General features: G+C 39.7%; 1 protein-coding gene across 3 annotated transcripts in view; it reads right to left on the bottom strand.

The window, feature by feature from the left end:
* GRB14 (growth factor receptor bound protein 14) overlaps positions 1–3,640 on the bottom strand; it is a 56,081-nt gene extending 52,441 nt beyond the window's left edge. For all 3 annotated transcript variants that reach the window (XR_014956529.1, XM_021528607.4, XM_085584330.1), the window contains exons 1-2: positions 3,492–3,640; positions 1,738–1,870 (exon numbers count right to left, since the gene is read on the bottom strand). Coding sequence is in view for 2 of the 3 variants with exons in the window: in XM_021528607.4 (XP_021384282.4) it covers positions 1,738–1,870; positions 3,492–3,622 (264 nt within the window). In the remaining variant the exon portion in view is untranslated. The remainder of the gene's footprint in view (positions 1–1,737; positions 1,871–3,491) is intronic.
* Positions 3,641–19,864: the final 16,224 nt, after the last annotated feature.

The following is a 19,864-nucleotide window of genomic DNA, read 5'->3' on the forward strand; positions in this document are numbered from 1 at the left end:
CCTCCACAAAAGTAACAGGAATATTTATCTCCATTTTTACGGTAGCTGAAAAATAGGTCAGGCCCTCCAACAGACACCAGCATTATGTTAGCTCACTTCTGTCAGGAAACCAGTTGTTCTTGTTCTTGCTTTTACCAGAAGGAGCACTACATTCTTAAATGAAAATCCAGGAGAAATGAGCAGAAATCACCACAAGAAGTACAAATGAACCTTTGGGAAGAAAGAAGTAACGTCAGTGAAGATATGAACTTCAACTTCTGAAAGACTGAAGCTAACACTTAGCTGGTTTAACCCATCAAGCCTGTCAATAACGTTAAATATGACTGGCCACAAGAGCAGGTGACCTTTGTGTGTTAAATCATGCTTCCCAGTTTCAAGTCCAAAGACTACCACAATGACTGCAATTTAGGCCTGCAACATGACTAATTTAAAGTATCTTTTAAAAAATGTGACTTTTACTCCTTTTGTTCTAAAAGATAATGTTACGAATTCTGTGTTTTTCCTTCTCTGCAGAGATAGTGCTTCCACCTTGCCCAAGAAGATTAAACTAGAACAGTTCTATCCCACTGAGTTAGCAACATTCAGATGCACACTGGCCAGAATGCATCAAATTAGTATTGCTATTGTAGGAGAAGTACTAAAAGCAATTGAAGTAGTCCAGAAAGACACCACAGCATATAGAGAGACACCATGGTGGACATGCAAAACAGGGCAAGATCGAATCAGGGCAGTTTCCCAGACACATACATGTTTTTCACTGGAGAAGTGAGGAGAAGGTTCCTCCTTAAAGTCCTAGCCACAACTTGGCTAACAAAGCTCTCTGGCAGGTGCACAGAAACAGCTGTGGCAGGTTAACTTCAGAAAAGTTAATACAACTACAAGAAACTTCAACTTCCGGGTGTATTCTTCATGCAAATCTAAAAATGGAATAACCAGCAGCAGGTTAAGTTCTTACACCTCCAATATCACCCTTAAAACTGTTAAAACAGGGATTATACAGACCACCAAAACAGAGTGTGAGGGAGGGAGTAATCTTAATCCCACAGATGTTCCTTATCAGAACTCTTTCCAGTCTCAAGAAGAGAAGACAGAATGAAACAGGTAAGCTTTCAAAGAGTGAAACTGATCTTTGACACCAGTAATCTCCATTAACTGGAAACTCTGTCTGATCAGTACTGTCAGGTCTTTCTGACCACTCAGATCTTGCCATGGCTTACAGTTTAAGGTCTTTATGGAAATATAGTAACATCACCATAAACAGATAAACACACATGCATATAACATATAGCCAGGTACATAGCATCTGCTCCTTCCCCAGCCATTTAGGTTTTTCCCATTATCCTGGCAAAATTAGAACTTCAGAAAAGCTGTTCAGGACTGTTAAACCCTCTGTTCTGTAACACTGATGACAGTAATTGGAGGTAGGGAGGAAGGGAAAAAAGAAATTAACTTCTCATTTAAGGACATAAAGAACTGCCTGCCTGCCCCTGGTTTCACTTAAATTGAAAAATCTGCAGAGCCACACAAGTATTCTGTGAAAGAAGAGTCATGTCTTAAGTCACAGATTCCAAAACCTCATTTTCTGCAACCATTGATGACCTACAGAAAAAAAATCACCAAATTACAGAAATATGAACACCTCTATTTTATAAAATAATTTAATAGGTAACTGAGCTTTTCCTCAACCTTTCATTTAACCAATTTAGAAACTGTCAAACAATAATTTATAAATCTTACCTGCTTTTTTCTTGAAGTTGCCTTGGGCAACAGACTGGCTGACAAAACTGATGCAAACGGCGAGCAACACAGCTCAGGAAAAGGATTTGGAATCGATGGCTTCTCCAAAATACTGTCACCTTTCTTTTTTCTCCTATTTCAACAGAAATACATCATATCATATCAAGCAATAATTGTAGCAGCTGCTGTTAAAATTGCAATATCCAACCACAGTACATGAGCTACTAAAGCACTAAGACCACGATGCTTCCTGGTTGCAGCAATTAGCTTTTTTTTTGCAGTTATTTTATTTAATCAGTAGGCTGAATATATTAACATACAGTGCCTAACACTACTTGAAAGCAATCCAAGTATTCAGCTCTGAATATAAAGTTGTTTGAGTATGTGTAAGTCTTTGCAGAGTAAGAGCAGAGATATATTTATATTGGCTTCTAAGGACATTAGTAAATATTTTGTTGTCCCTGTGTTTATGCCATTCCCTGTGTACACATATTACAACAGTAGATGCATGTAACTTCTCAGCAAAACTTTCCAAGTATATCACAACAGCATTTTAAACAAATGGAAACTTTTTTTTTAACCAGAATCGAATCAAAGTGACTGACAGGAGAAAACAGTGCAAAGCAATCCATTCATTTATGTTTTCAGTTAGTTTTGTATTGGCATCTCTGCAGCTCCATCATAAAATAAATGTCTCAGTTGTTGCTGTCTGCTGAAACAGGACTGTGTCAGAAGTACCACCAGGCAGCATTTGCAGGAGTAGGGAAGGTAATCACTACTGTACTTGCCTAAGAATTCAGTTATGCACCGGTTTAAAGTATCACATTAATAATGTGGTTGTTTAGACGGCTGTGTACATTACGGTGCATAGTTTTCTCACATAAAATATTGAAGAGCACTTTGTCTACTTGATTTCATCTGAAAACCTGCACCCAAAGCACCTGATGTATCTGCACCTGCCAACATATTACAAGAGTCTTCTACGTGTGTGAGTTAATGCCCCAGGCTTCATATTTTACTTTATCGCCTTCTTTATTATCATTCCAGATTTCATATTGTAATTAGTACAAAGTGAGGAAAACCATCAGAGTAACATAACAATACAAAATGAAGATACTTCACTTACAGAAAATCCTTACCAAACTGGTGAGGATTCATTTAAAGTGGTATTTTGCTTTAGGAGGAGCAAAAACCCTGTAATGCAGTATTTTAAGATTTTGTAAACTTCAGTCTACCGAAACTCATCAGATGCGGCATGAAAAACCCAGATTTACTAAGAATAGAGGCCAATGCTTTTAAGAACAGCCTGAGAGGCACCAAACGGGCTGCACACCGCTGACAGCGGCACTGCTCCCGGCGAAGCGGTTTCATCTCACCGACACTCTGAGAAAGGCACTGCAAGGATAAAGCAGCTGCTGGCTCAGCCTGACCAGGCGGGCTCGGCACTGCCGGCTCCTTTCACCCCAGGCTGAGAAACCTCAAAAATAAAAAGGGGGGTGGGGGGCGGGACACGCACGCATCCGCAGCGGCGGAAAGTGTCTCCGAGGCCGGCGAACAACTTTTGAGCTCCAGGGAAGCGCGGGCCGGTCGGAGGCAGGCCGCCCCCGCCCGCGCCTCGCCCCCTCCCCAGGCCGCCGCGCCCCGGCCCCGCCAGCGCCGCGTCCCGCCCGCAGGGCGCCGCCCGCCCCCCGACGGCAGCGGGCGGCCCCGGAGGGAGCGGCGGGGCGGCGGCGCCCGCCCCGCTCCGGCCTTACCTGTCGGGGGGCGAGGGCGGCGGGTCTGCCCCGGGGGGCCGGGGGGGCGGGCGGGGAGAGCCGCGGGGGCCGCCGCCAGCGGGCTCCGCCGCCCGCCCTGCGCCGGGCGCACCGGGCAGCGGGGCGGCCATCGGCGGCGGCGACGTCCTGGCGGGGCGGCACGGCGGCGAGCGGCCCCGGCGCTGCCGGGCGGAGGCTGCTCTCGCTCCCGCTGCGGAGGAGGGGGAGGCGACGGGGAGCGGGGGGAAGCGCCGCCCGGGCGGCACCGAGCGCCTTCCCCGGCACACGTGCGAGGGCGGCGGCGGGGGCGGGCGGCCGCCGGCTCCGCGCTGCGACGGGGAGGCAGCGCGGGGCGGGCGGGGGCCGAGCGGTGCCCTTCGGCCGCTCCGCCAGGCCGGCGGCGGCGCGGGGCGGGCTCGGCAGGTGCGCGGGCCCGGGACCCGAGGCTCCGGCGGGGCCCCGCGCAGCGGGCCCGGCCCGGGGCGCCGCCGCCCGAGGGGCAGCGCCGGCGCGGCCCCTGAGCTCCTGCCCCGCGCCGGGCAGCGGCTCCAGCCGCGCACGCCGGACCGGCCTGGCACGCGGCTCAGCGCCGGCAAACATCTAACCGAGCGCACGCATCCCTCTGCGCATCGGGGTCTGATGGACATGCCTGGGAGAAATAAGGAATGACCGAGGCTGGGGGACAGACCCGTCACCTTGTGCCACAAAAGCGGCTCGTGAGGAGGCTGGGCCCAGCAGCCACGTCCAGCCGCAGCCTGGAGCACAGTGGAATGTGATAAGATTTTCCCTTGTGCCCAGGGCTGCTCCACAGCAGCCTGCTCCTGCTCTGCTTTATGTACACAAATCCCTCTGTGGCAATTTCATGACTGTCCTTATCAGCATTCATCCAATTTCAAAATAAAAAAAACCCTTGCTGTATGAAGAACAGTTTGATGACACCAAGCAGAGTGGGTAATACTGTTTAGGTCAGTCAGTTTGATAGTCAAAAACTGAAAGCCCTTGGTGAAGACAGCACCATGTAGAAACCTTCTGACATGTCCTTGGCATGATCAGGGGCAGTAACTGAGATGTGAGACTGGTAAAAATATATAATGTTTTGAGGCAAATCCTCCGCTGTTTTCCCGAATCCGCTGAAAAAATCATTACACACAAGCTAAGATTTCAATTCTGGAGAAAGATTTTTGTGTTATAGAAGCGATAGTCACAGTTTTCATTTTGGCTGAGTCACAGATGATTTTGCAGGACATTCATTTTCAATGAAATGAAAGATTTCTTGTCCCCTGAACAGCTCATTCTGTTACAGCAGAAGTTGAAGTCTGAATTAACAGTTCATATATACAAAGTCTGGCAAATATACCAGGAATTTTATAGTGTCAGATAATTGACTGGATTTGCTCGTTGCTTGTGAAACAGCTATCCTTTTACAAAACTGCAGAGACCAGGGCACTGGGGTTTTTTGCCTAATTGATTCACAGGTATAACTGTGGCATGTTAAACCTCATTGGCTTCAGAAGAATAGAAGGCAGGACAAATGGTATAGGTGCTCTAGGTAGAAAGAGATAAAAACCTACAAGTAGCAATTGTCAGCATTTAAAAAGTTCAGCCACAAAAAAAAATATATATATTTTGACTTCTCACCTATTGTGTGCAACGTGTTACAGAGCTGCAATCTGACATCCATGGTGTGTTTTTGTGTCTTTGGCTTAGTCATGTAATTGGTTTACAATACCAGGCAAATAAAAACCACACTTAGAATGAATAACAGCAAATAAATTAAATACTTTATTTTTCAAAATAACTTTAGTGGTAATCTAATTAGTCATGACAGCAGCAATGCCACTTCTAGAAAAAAATCAGTAAAAAATGTCATGCTAGTATAATTTCACTTGCATGTTGTAAGAAAGAAATTGTCTTAAATTGTTTTTTTCAATATCTCATAGTCTGTCCTGATGCTTGCTGCTGTCAGTGCTTTCTCTGGGAATTGCATTGCATGAAGGAAATGCAGGCAGTGGAATACTGAGGCACAGAAGGACCTATGTGATTACTCCAGTGTAGACGCTGGAAATGTTGTATGCATGAGAATGTGAAACTAAAGGTTCTCCTGCCTTACTGTCTCTCTTTGCAAACAACTGCAACAAAAATGGTTTTCTGAGCTTGCCTAAAGATACCTGAGAGCATCTGACCTAGAATCTGCTCAAGTGTAACCTTTTTTAACTCCTAGCGGGTAAAAACCCAGTAATCTCTGAACAGTTAATAGAGTTGATATTAAAAGACTGGCAGGTTTCTGCTAAGACCCAACATTTGTTGAGCTGTGTGACTTGGTTTCCTTTTCATCATAAATATGCTTAAGCTGCCTAGTGTAGTTTTTGATAATTTCTATGCTTGTGCAGCACAGTTGTTCTTGTTCTAGGATTTACCATTTCCCATTGTCCTGGGCTGGCTATGTGATGCTTGTATCCCCAGCTGTCTGTTCTGTTTATGTTGGATAATAAGTTTTGCAGCTTTAAGACTGATTCCGAGAACAAAGGTGGGAAAGAAGACTAAGTTTCTGTGTATTCTTCAGTGCTCAACTCAGTAGGCTTATTCCCCATCTTTTAATTTTTACCTTTCTTAGTCATAATCACATCCAGGTGTTTATCAAGTAAAATTAAAATATATATTGAGGAAAATTGCAACAGGTTCGTGCTATTCAGTATGCACCCCACTTCTAGAAAATCAAGCTCTCCAGTTCTCAAAAGCTTCTATGCTATTTAGAATCACAACACTTGATTAATGTGACAAAATTATGCCTTTAATTAGAGTAAACTCAATTATTACTGGCAAAGTGGAGGTTTAAAAAATCCAAACTACCTCTGATTATCTTTCAAAACGATAGAGAATTTTTGTTGACGTTTTTTGTCACCTTTCCATACATCCTCCTTTGCTTTTATCAAAATACTCGCAATGTATGTATAATAATTTTATCACAAAAAGCTTCACTGACCTAAGAAAGCTAATATCCTACCTTTCCACCATCATTTGTTGTAGCTGCAGTAATAGAGAAAGGAATTATTTCTATTTAAGTACTAGTTTGAAGCCACAGAAATAGCTGCTTTTTCCAGTGCAAGGCTACAGCCAGGCATGTCTTGTCTCCCTGTACATTTTCTACAAAAGCCCCCCAAAATAAATTGCACCAGCAGTAATGCTGAGGATCACCCTAAGAAAAAAGTAATTCATTCAGTAAAAAAGGTACGCCTCAATTTGTGTGTATTTATTATCTCAATGGACTTAAAATGTGTTGAACAAATGATCCTCAAGGAGCATTCTTGCTCCTTGAGCATTTCAAAAGCCCATTTACAAATTTGAAAATGGGCTCAAGTATTTAATGAGAGCCAAATTTATCCAGTGACCACAAATGGACATACCACTAGCTAACTTCCTGGCAGTAGTGCATAAGTCTTTGAAAAGTATCTGTGGTTGAATATTTTGTGAGGAGTCTTTCCTATTACTACAGCTTGAATTGAATATTAAGTTTACAATTATTGTTAAAATGTATATCTTTTATACAAGATGTATATCTTTTATACAAGGTTCCAAGAGATTAAATCAGTACCACCAGTCTCAGTCATTTCCCCAAGCTGCTTTTCAACCTAATCTGAAACTCAGTGTACAGCTACACAACCAGCACAGTAAAAATCCAGTGTTTCCCCTGACTACATTCCCTTTTGCTGCACTTACTATCAAGAAGCAGATTTGTGTTTTCTGTTGTTGTTTGGTTTTGGACCTTTCTTTATCCATTGAAAAGCCTGAATACTTTAGCATACTTTCGTAAGAAACTTGAGTAGAGAGATGGATTTTATTGCCAGCTTTGACAACAGTGTTTGCTATTTCAATAGCAAGTTCTGTGATTCCCTGTGATAGCTCTGTCAGAACACCCCCCGATGGAATTTTGCCTTGAACTATAACACAAGCTTGGAATGAAATCCTGTACAGGCTTTTTTAGAATAAGAATGATACCCTTCAAATCTATCAAATCAAATCAAGAGCTTGTGATTTCTGAATTGTTGTCGCCAAGAGCAGATAATGAGGTTCAGCACAGGGTTGACTGAGTGGCATGTAGGGCTTGTGAGCTGCAGGTCAGACATGTGACATGCTGGCTTCTGCTCCCTCGCACTAGGCCTGCATGAAATCAGTTACACAGAAGGTCTGTAATAAACAATGCATTAGGTGATGCAATCTGCTCTGGCCAACCTTGAACCGAGGCCTGAAGTTCCTTCCTAGAGAGAACTGTAATAGCACAGGGCGAGTGTTGCATACGTGGGGGTTACAGTGGCTACATCTGCATCTAATGGTACTTGGAGGCTGTGCACTCACTTCCAGAAATAACTGCAGCACTGTATTATGTGGTTCATTTGTCCACAACTACCCCTGGTACCACAACAGCTACTGCACTAGATGTAATCTTCTGGAAGGGAATTGACAAGTGGATGACTTTAAACATCACATAAATTATTAACCATTTAGATAAATTAAACAGGCGATGTTTCACAACAGCGAAGTACTGCTGATACTTTTTACAGCCCTATTTCTGGAACTCCACCTTACACAAAAAATGTAATTTGTGACCTCACATGCCTTCAGAATACTGCACAAAACCATGTAATTATTATGGAAGGAAGGTTGCAGGCAACTGTGCTATCTGGTATTCCATGTGTTTATCCAGCACATAGAAGTTTAGTTTCCATAGTGTGAGTTGTTGGGAAATCAGATTTGAGATCCTTTAACACTAGTCATTTTGTAGAGTGGGAAACAAAATACAAGCATTAAAAAAAAAAAAAAAACACCAACAAAAAACCCAACCCCCCAAACAAACCCAAACTAACCACAAAGAAAATAAAAACAAGAAATGTAGAGCTAAAATGACTTTTCATAAGCAGCCACACCACTCAGCCATTTCTGAGCTGCTGCCAAGGACACTGAAATAGTAGAACCAGACAAAGCACAGTAAGATACATGCAAAAAGGAAGGCAGATGTAAACTTCCTTTGGACTTAAAGAAACGCCATACCTGGGCAGACTCAAGGCATGCAGCACTCCACTTCTGTTAACAGAGTACAAGGCTGATGTATGCAATTGAAAGACAAAATTAATTCTGGTTTTGGAAGAATTTATGTAAAGAGATTTGTTTGTCTAAATGCAGACATTTCATACCAATTTAGATCCCAATTCTACCATGCCCTAAGATGGCATAGATTTCACACGGGTCCTGTGGGGGTGTTTCAGATCCCATTGGTTATTAAATATGTCACCAGCCACTTGTATTTAGGTGTCTACACTTCAATCATATTATTTCTTTTCTGCTTCTGTAATATGCAGCTTGCAAAAATCTAGCTGTGGCTTTAAGAAATAAAGTGTAGGAACATCAGGCATACTGCAGTGTGAAACTGGATTTTAAAAGCTTTCATCAGATCTAAGGAGATTTTCTCTAATTCTGGGAACAGTAAGAAATGTGTTCATATGCATATCTGCATACATGTGCGGGAAGGAGGAATTTTTCTCTTCCAAAATCACTGGAATAATCTAGCCCAGATTTGCACACCCAAATTTGCACCAGCCCTGGTTGAGCAAAGCAATTTCCAAATCAATCTACCTGTGCATGTGCAATTTAGAATGCCTTGAAAATGGGCTCTGAAACGGAAAGCTCTGCTGAACCCTGATGATGGAGTCGTCATGTTTCTGCCAAATGACAGAAACCAAACAAATGCTCATCAGTCCAGCTGGAATTCTGGAGGTAGTGCCACTGTATGATAACATACCTGCTACCACTTTAATACATCACCTGGTAGGACATTTAGCTCTCTTTGGAATGAATTAATCACACAGAGAAGGTCATTTTCTCTGTCTCAAGAGTTATTCCAAGAAATCTATATTCAGGAAATGAGATATCCAACAAACGTTTGAAAAACCAACCTACCGTTCATATTTTAAAAGCATTGTGCTGACTACTTGAAGTTATTGTATTAAAAGGTTATTAATGCAAATTTCTGTAATTCAGGAACCCTATCTAACAATGCCAATCTCAGCACTTACGAACCTAATTATCACAACATCAATGCACCTAACATTTTAATGTATTTATTCCCTTCATACGGATGAGTAAGTGTTTGCATCTTTATGTGCTGGAACAGGTTTAAAAATTAACCCTAAGGGGGTGTTCAGAGTACCTGACTTTAGACAACTATACTGTGTTGTATTGGCCATCACAAAGAAGAGAAACAGAAGACTCCAGATGTCAATTGAAAAACACAGGGAGTTTAACACTGGCAACCATCCCAGAAAAACTTTTTGTTTCCTCTGAATACACAGAAAACCTTAGGAGAACTGTCTTCTTACTGAAACATCTCTTTGCTGTTGAAAATTAGACAATGCAATTTGCTAAGTGATTTTCTCAAAAGCTAATGGAATTTGTTGCTCAGTAAGAAATGCAAACTCTGAGTCCAAAATTAGTACTCTAATAATCAGGCTGTCCTTCTTTGTATAATGAAAGATTTTTGTTTCTAAAAATAAAATTAAAAAAAGGTAAAATGCATTAATACTTTGCCACTTCAAGCAATAAATCAGCTTTAAATCTCATCCAAAATGCATTTTTCCTTTGAGCTGGAGAAAAAAATAGTACCTTTTCCTTTGATTTTATGTTAATCAAAGACCTACTCTGGAGTTGTTTAGTACCTACTAGAATTTAATTTTTTTTTTCCTAATAGTCATAATTTTACCATGACAAGGAGAACAATTTTATAACACTAAATGTAAGCAACTATCTATTTTGCTTTTGTGAATTTATGAAGGAGATACTCCACAGTATATGAAAAACAACATAGAAGATAATTCTAGACAATTATGTTACACGCAGTAACCTTATAAATTCTGTTTAACAGTCAAAAAGTCTTACAGAATTTCCCTTGGGGTGTCAGGGCAAGGGGAGAAAAATGCTGGCTACTAAGCATGTTCATAAATAATTTGCACCTGACTTCAAAGAAATTTAACATTTGGTGTATCTGAATATTTGGAAAGAAGGAGTACAAACTGAGATCATATCTAAAATTAAAAAAATTATTATAGCCAGCCCTACAAATTATGTAAGTCAGCCCTTTCAAATTCAACCTTCAGTGTTCTCCTCCACTTCCATAAATTTATCCCAACCCATTATACTTGTCTCAAAATTATAATATAAGAAAGGAGAATGTTTTTTTCTTTTTTTTTTTTTTACACTACTTGAACTTACTTTATAAGACAGTGACAGTGAAGTTTTTTGACAGTGAAGTTTTTTGACTTCAAATTCACTTGAGCTTTCATCCTACCCATCAGGAAGAACTACTGACTAATACATCCCCTTTCTGTAATGTCCAGGTCTTTATACATCCAGACTAAACTTGGTATACTTTCTTATGACTGGATTTCTGTGCTGCTGGCTCACTCAAGATGACATATCCATCCCACAGATGGACTGAGCATACAGGCGCAGTTCTGTTAAATTTGCCACAGCACACGACAAAGAATCTGTAGTAGCTTTATGGTTTTTGTGTTCTCATTATGAGGTGTGGGAGGACAGACAGTAACTAATCTGGCAAAAAGCCTACTGGTAAAAGTTCAAACCATTGAAAGTCTCTTAAAGAATTGGAACTGACAAAGTGAGTTTGAGGATTCTTCCTCCTGTAGTAGCTCTTCAAGGCCTCAAGCCCATTTTAGCATTTTGTCAAGCCCTGACTACAGAGCCAATACCACCTATCAATCATATTAAAGCCAAGATATATTGCTGAGGGTGATACATGAAACTTACTGACTGATATACTGGACTTTGTGGGAGTCCCTTAACCAAATTCCAATTAACATTCCCAAACTGCATGGTTTTATTTGGAGAAGGTACTTTGCAGTGTAGCTGGAGGTAGCCCATTGAATATTGCATTCGATCCAAATGTAATTGCAGTTCAGCAACGGGTGAAGGGAGTTAATTATTGCATGGGCTGAATTTTGCCTAATTGCAACTTGGATTCAGGCAAAAGCTGCTTGAATTTCCATGGGGAGCAAGAAAGATATATTTTAATATCTTTTATTATCACAGTACCTTCAGAACATTTCTCCTTTTGTTTATTTCAAGAGAAAAACCTACCATTAAATGATTTGTTAAAATATTAAAACCCCAGTTTGGCTGGCTCTCAAGCAGGAACGTAGGCTTCTATTATAACATATTGGGAGCTTTTAAACCAAAGCAATTCATAATAAATTTATTCAAATTGACACATTTCTGGTTATAATGTCTTCATTATTTCTTCAGAGTTATGAAACATGAATTATATCACTGTAACCACAACACTAGTCAAGGAAATATAATTTTCTGTAATGTCTGTTTGAACAGTCATCATGTAGTTCAAAGCATATATTCAATTGTTTTCTTCTCCTGTTCCTTATATCGGTGTTATTCCAAATACTATAGTAATATTATAACTTCATTGCATCTAATTCTAAAAGATATTCTTACTTGGCAGGTTCTAAAATATATATAGCAACATAAAAAATTAAAAATAATTACATCATTAAAATCTATTAGGCATACATTGAAGAGAAGTGCATTTCAGATTATTTGGTATATTTCAAACACTTTCTCTTTAAGCAGTACATGCATTTTATCATCATAGCCAGCAAGCTAGCATATATTTTATTCAATTCAGATTAAAACTGAATTAAATTAACATGGCATAGAATTCCTGAATCATGAAATCAACATAAACCAAAAATGAACTTTTTAAAAGCAAAATAAAAAGGTTCACCATAAGAATATTTTCTGTCTTACACTTAATTTATTAAATTATTTTAACAAGAATGAAGTGAATTATAATTAAAAAAAAAAAAACACACCAACAAAAACACCCACCTCTGATAGCTTCTTTTACAGTTGCTTAGGATGGAAAGATTTTTTTTCTCACAGTTTGCTGTCAGAAATGAAAGCCCGAGCTGCAATCATTAAAGGTCTGAATTTGCATTTTTCAGCAATCCAGAGAAATGAGAGCAGGTATTGTTATGATCATTATCATTATAAAGTTCTTTGTCTATGGATATTCTAACAAAGTTACTGGTCACTGTTTGTCAGATGCCTTGCCAGTTATCAGATAATCTTATAGTAGATTAAAAAGAACAGTAAATTAAAATTATAGCATTGTGAACTCATAGCTGTTAAATCCCCTATAAACTCTAGTAACTAGATGCAGTGCCTAGTGCTAGAAGCCAACCCAGAAAAACTGCCAAAGCTAAAAATAAATGCACGGATTTTTTTGCAAATAGGTGGTAGGATCTTGTCTCCTAACAGAGTCCTCTTTCTCTCTAGTCCTCTTTGTTAAGACAACTATTGGATAATTTCACAGAACTAAAACTGCCCTAAGCCAAGACCTCTCCAGCTTACTGTAATTGGACCAGGGATTTTTGAGGATGAATATTCAAGTCAAAATGATCCTTGATAGGACCTTGCTGGCCTGAACAAGGTCCCTTCTGGAGCAGTGGAAGGCAGTGTCCTCTCTGCCACAAGTCACACAATTTAGATGGCTCTTTGAGTAACTCAGCTGATTGAGTAAAAGAGGCAAACTCAGCTTTATTCTATGAATGAATCTTTACAGACCTGCTATGGAACCTGTCCAAGACCAGCTCAAGGAGATACCCCTGGAAACAGTGTGTCAGTGTGTTATCTGCTAAAAAGTATCAGGAAAAGTGGAAGCCAAGAAGTTTACTGTGCCTAGGGAGGTTTGAAGTATGCATATTTTATTTCCATTTTCTCTTACAAAGCACCTTTATTTGTACTATTTTTTTGCTATTATCAGATATATGTGTATCTCCAGTTTCCATGAGGAGTCAGTTTGGAAAGGGGAATCCAACACAGCATTCTTTGGTAAGTCTGGACCCTGTTTAAATACTGTTGGTTACTGTGGAAGACTTCAGTGGAAGGCTGCCACTGGTGGCTTTTTCCAGCCTTTACCCCAGGGCCAAGCAACAGCCCGTGCTCCGTGTGCTACCACATGGAGCAGGAGTGAGGCAGTAGGTCCTCACACCTGTGTGATGTTTTGGAGGTGAGGCAAAACTATATTCCTCTGCACAGGCAATCAACACCACATTTGCTTCCTTGTCCTGCACAAGATGGGAGAGCAGCTGAAAGGAAGTGCCTGCTTTTGGTGTAGGTTGCCTCACCATCACTTTGTCTAGCTCTGGCAGACGATGGCACAGTCACTCTTCAAAAGCTCTTGGCACACCTTGCTGCAAGGAAGTCATGGATGTGCCAGAAGGGCCTCCCAAGCAGGAGAGGTGGTGTGATGTTAGTCAGGCATTGTGGAGACTCTTCTGAGCCTGCTGCATAGATTTGGGCAAGATCTGACCTGAAAAGTCTTCTGAACTGCTTGGCAGCAGTCAGATAGGGCAGGTGAAGTATTGCCATTTTTTCCAGAGTTCAGGGAATTAATGCATTTCCAGTGTCCGGTGGCCGCACAACTAAGGGAACAGAAACAATTTAACAGCTACTACAATCCATTTTCATACTAGGATTCTATTCTTCAGGGAATAATAGTGAGAATATATCAAATTGTTGACCCTTTGCAAGTGGGCTTCAACAAAAATTAATTGTTGTGTTAAAAAAATGAGTTTTATGTTTACAGTGTAATTTGTTCCTGAAATGGAGGCTCAATTAGCGTTTCAATGATTTACTAAAGACGTTTTAAGCATAATGTCCAAACAATGCTACATAAATTAAACATGATGTAATTGAGTGTAGCACTAAGTGGCTCATCACTGTTGATTCATGTGGAAATCACTGAAATTCTACTGATCATTATGCATTCATTCAGTATTAATGCAGATACCATATGTGCTTCCATGGGGATTCTAGTGTTACTCAGCAATCATTAAGTTTTAATGTACCATTAAAAAGGCATCAAAAGACCCATCTAAAAACACTGCCACAAAGGTAGTTCATTTAAAGACAGTTAAAGCAGCATGTTTCACTTAAACTTTGCAATACAAAGTAAGGTAAGGTAACAATGAATCAGCAGAAACAGTTCAGGAAAAAATAGCATTTCATTCCAAGCCAGGCTACAGTGTTTGAACTAAAGGCAATACATTTGCCCTGTTCCAGATTTCTGGACAGCTGTTTGTATTTGTAAACATGCAGGTACATAGTCTTTAAGTTGAAATTATTTACTAAAATACTTAAGGTTTTAAGTGCTTTTGTTCACTGGCCAGAGAACTGAAAAATCACCTGTGAATCAGGTGATCACGTCAGTCAATAAATAGGATTCACAAGATTCTATTCAGCTCAATGTTTAGTGCTTTAGAAGCATGACACACAAACCTTTCTAGAACTTTGATCTTGTACAGAATAGGTATATCTTATAGGTGGCCCACTATAGCAAAAAGAGATTAAAATAATGTGCCTTAAGAAAAAAAATCCTCTTCTCACAATATTGAGAGAAATAAAATATAGGAATGCTCAGAGCAACATATTTCTTTTGGCAAACCTTGCTGATATATAATTAATAAAATGGCAAAGCGTACAAGCCTCAAATACCTCAAACTCCTGATGTTATGTAAGGATATGAGTGGAACCGAGAAGCGTGGATGGGGATGGATGAGTTAATATCTCTTTCAGGAAAAGTACTGGAGAGGATTAAATTAGGCAAGCAAGTAGAAGTTCACAACAAACAAAAAATCATTTTTCAGACAGTGTATCATTAAGCTGAAGAACTCCATGTTACACAGAAATGTGTCACTGTTCAAGATTTCTGGGAGTTGAAAAAATAAGTTGCCAAGCTCTTGAACAAGACTATTTAAGACTATTAAATACATAAAATCATATTCCCTTTGTCATTCTCAGTTAAAAATTGTTGAAGGTTTAGCATACCTGGGGGTAAGTATTACTTTGTGTGTTTTATAATCTTATGTTTTTCCCTAAGCATATACTTTTGATCATTGTCAAAAGCCAGAGAGTCAGCTAAATAAACCTACAGTTTTACCCAGCACTATTCTTCCTTTATACTCTAAAGCTAAAGCAGCCTATTGCTTGATAGTAGAATGATTAATCACTTGCATTCATGTAGCAGTTTTTGGTGTTGAAACATGGTTATGTCAGCCTAATCAGTTTTCCTTTTTTTTTAACTAAAGCAACCCCATTCTTTAATCTCTCTTCACGTGGTTTCCAAAGGTCTTGTTTTGCTGTCTCACTCAAATTGCCTCCCACTGTTAGATAAGCAATTTAAAGAGTCAGAATTCAATCGGAAATTCTGCTGGTTTTAACATCTTTATTTTTCACTTGGAGATTTATTTGATTCCTGCATATGTTGCTTTTCCCACTGATGATCAGGCAACTCACATTTCACATCACCTCCAAATTATGTTTTTAAAGCAATGTAAGTTTCACAAGACACACCTACTTCCTTTTCCTGACAATGTCTAGCAGACCCTTCATTACACCTTTTCATCTTTAGTTGGCAGCAATGGCTGTGTCTTTTATGTCTATTGAACTTGCAAGCACACCTGACAGTCTAAAATATTTTTTTTTACTTCTGACATTTTCTTTTAAAGAACACAACAGCAGAGTTTGAATAAAGTAAAAAAAAAAAAAAAAAATAAAGTCATTATTTACAGGTAGAGCCTTGCAGCACATGTCCCCCAGAACTCCATCTTTTGTGGTTCCTTCTCCTGAGAAGCCAAGCTCTAGGTGAACTTGATACATAGAGCTTGTGCCTGTGTCTCATGGTAGCTTCTGCTAAAGCTCTTAACACAGCTCACAGTAGAGCTCAGGTGAGGTTACACAGATGTGTAAGAGATGGTTGAATCATGCTTAAAGAGCTGGGGCCACCAGCAGCTCAACTGCCTTCTGACTATTCAAGACTCACCCCGGCTCTAGTGCTGCTCCTGAGAAGGGTTAACAGCATGCTATTCCTTGACAGTGAGGCACCTACCTCTGCAGCTGCCTGGGTGCCCAGCTTGCTCCCAGTCCTCTGCAATTTAAAAAGGAAGTTTTCTGCAATCCACTTCTTCAACTTTTGCTTCACCTCCTTGTTTCATTTAGATGCTGAAGTTTAGAATTGCAGCAGCTTGGCATTGATAGCGTAGGGATTTCCTATTTGGGACATGCACTTTGAAACTGCAGGTGGCCAAATACACTTCAGTTAGCAGAAATCAAGTGTTTAATTAGCTTTTAGCAATTGAAGCAATGGAATGGTGTCTGCTGATCAGGCCAATCATGCTGTTTAACCAAAGGTGACCAATTTCAGCTCCTGCATTTCATCTCCCCATTTAGTTCAAGTATTTAATTTAGAAAACTGCAATCAGCTTAACTATTTGAAATATTATTTTTATTGTATTATTGATAAAACAGAGCTATATAAAGCCTTAAGCAAATGTGAAATAAATTTATTTTCTCTTGCTTTGCCACTTCAGATTAAGCGTGACTATAGCCTGCTAGATGGTAGTCTTTCTTGCTCAGGATCACATAGTGGGGAAAAAAGGAAAAAGACATTAAACAGGTAGACAGACACATATAGCTGCGGGAAAATTACAAAATTCTGAGTCCAGCCATAGTTTATTAAATATTTTTAAACTAGAAATATTTTAACCATTCATAAGTACTCTAGTGGTTAATGTACACCAGCACTAGCACACTGAGTACACTAGCACTTGCAAACAGACACTGTGGGCCAGATTTTTTTTTTTTAGCAGTTGTTGGAGGTTCTGTGGACTTAACTCTCCCTCTGCCCTGGGCTGATTGTATGCTTCAATTCCTTTACTCCTTTGGATGTTCACCACCACTAACACAAACCTAGTCTTTAATATTCACATTCTTTACACTTTTCTGTCACTTGTGAAGATTTCCTTGGATGTCTGGTATTTTAACATGTTCTTGTTGCTCTGGCTGGGATGACATCAGATATAACAGGCAAAGCAAAACCTGCCCTGCTTAGTACTGAGAACAACTGGCAAAATAGATGAAGAGATTAAAGAAAAATTATTCCATCAGTCTGGAAGACTAGGAATTTCTGAAGAATGCATTCTAGTATTGTCTTAACAAGTACAGCTTACATATCATGTTTGTTATTTGTATTAATATTGACCCAACTCTCAGTAAAAAGTGTACCATTTGTTCTGAGAGTATTGAAATTACTAAGGGTAAATTTAAGAATAAGCTTTCCAACCCTACCCCTCAAACTCCTGTTATAAGCATTCTTTGGGAATGTTTAGACAGTCATGGAAACTAATGCTTTAGAAATCCCCAAGCAGATTTGTTGAAACAGAAGACAGTTGTTCTTCACCCAGAACAGCTGCTATCAACAAAACAGCCACTAAAAACACACTCATTGTACAATCACAAACTGTTAACAATCAAATATCACTAGTGTTTGTTTATAATGACAGTTGCTATGTTATGGGCACAAGACTGTTCTCAAAGTTTGGGAAGGTCACAGAGGAATTAGCAACTTACATGCCAATTAAACTCTTTGGGGTTCCTTTTGGCACTAGAGTTCTATTTCAGCTGAGAAAGATACAGCCCTAATTATTTCCAGGTCCATATGTACACAATCATTATGAAATAATACTAAAAATGCTACTACTAAGTTAAAATTTCCTAAAATTATTCCTTTTTGGATACATTTATTTTTCCTTTTCCCAATGTTAAGAGATTTTCCTCTATCCCTATATTAGCAAATGTGGAACATGCTGTTCAAGAAAAGCATCCAGATAAAAAAAAAAATAAAATTCCTTTTATCTCTACCTCATCCCTTATCCTTCCCCCTCCCATTATTTTTTTTCTCTTAACCGTCTTGACTAGTTTAGGAATAATTTTATCCATTAACAATTTTGGTGATCTTTTTTATGGTGATGGAGGGATGTGAAAAGACAAGTGTCATCTCCTCTTTCACTCTAAACACTAGTTGTTGTACTGTTAGTGAATGTGAGGTTTAATACAGCTAAAAATGAGAAAACTATATATCTCTTCCAAATATGCTCATTGAAGACATAAACCCACCAAAAAAGTAAATTGCTTGTGTTAAAAAGTAGGAACAGATGACAAACGTAATGGAACTTTATGTACAATATATTGCAATAGATTCTTGATGAAGAATTTAGTTAGTTAGTTTCCATATAAAGTAGCTCTTTCAAGGAAGACAAAACAAAATTAAGTTTTCAACAAGTATAAGTTTACCATGCTTGGAAATTTCATGTCATTTTAACAAGGACACTTTCCCTCTCACAAAGCTACCTAATCAGAAATTTTGAAGAAAAAACCATGCGCCCTAGCTGTGATTTTCAATTGGGTTATATAAAATAATCCCCCATAGAAGGCATGCTTTTCAATTAGAAGCTGTGAAACATTTCCATTGATATTGCTACAGCTTTGCTTTATCACCAAAATAGACTTCATAAGCAATCTGTCTACAAGTGACATTTCAGCTATGCCATCAGCAGCCAAGCACTAACAGAACACCACGGCTCCAGAACCTCAGAGGCCATTCACAGCATCCACGAACAGCTTTGGGCCCGTGATTGTGGCAGGTCTGGTCCAAACACACCTTGACTTCAGCCTCACAGTCAGTTAACCCAGACAGAAAACCAGAGCTTCTGCAAGGAGCTCTATTTGTTCGGATCCCAACATACCTGCTTAGTCATTTACATTTAGTCTTTTATCTTGCTGTAGGTGTCCAACACCTCATAAGATGCAGTCTGGCCAAGCATTCACACCCTACTGCTCAACAGCACTTTTTCCTTGCTTCTATTTAACAGAAGTATTACAAACCTTTTGGCAACTTAAAATAGGATTCTAAGTAGCTCCAACTGAAAATGTTAGCTTTGTCTGGTAACAGCCACCTGAAATAAACCAAGTTAAAAGTATTAGGTGCTGTCATGTGTGACACCATGCTTCTTGTCCATATCCACATAATTTTCATGTCTTATTGGAGATCCTCATGATGTATGTTACAAGTAGCTGGTAAAACTAAGGCACTGATTACTGAATGTACATAACAAAAATAGAGACACTGCGTGGTCCAACATCTTGCAGCTGCAAAATATGAGAGCTCTTACCTTGGCCTTACAACCTTTAGTCACAAGAATATTTCCAAAAGTTATCTGGTGGTGCTGTCCCGGCAAAACTGCTCCCTTCTCCAGGTACATCTGTAGTCTTAATTTTATTCTTCTGTATAGTAAATTTAAAAAGTGTATCTTCTATAGTAGCTAACAAGATAATTTTTAGTACCTCTTCGCTTTGCTAGCCCTCCTTAACTTGAAAGCCCTGTGAGTCTGGACTGTGCAGTGTGCTATGTGGATACCTGCTGCTTCTTCAAAGAACCGGTACCAGTAGGTCAT

The sequence above is a fragment of the Lonchura striata genome, chromosome 7 (genome assembly GCF_050655825.1).
Source record: "Lonchura striata isolate lonStrDom1 chromosome 7, ASM5065582v1, whole genome shotgun sequence".
In the NCBI taxonomy this organism is placed as follows: domain Eukaryota; kingdom Metazoa; phylum Chordata; class Aves; order Passeriformes; family Estrildidae; genus Lonchura; species Lonchura striata.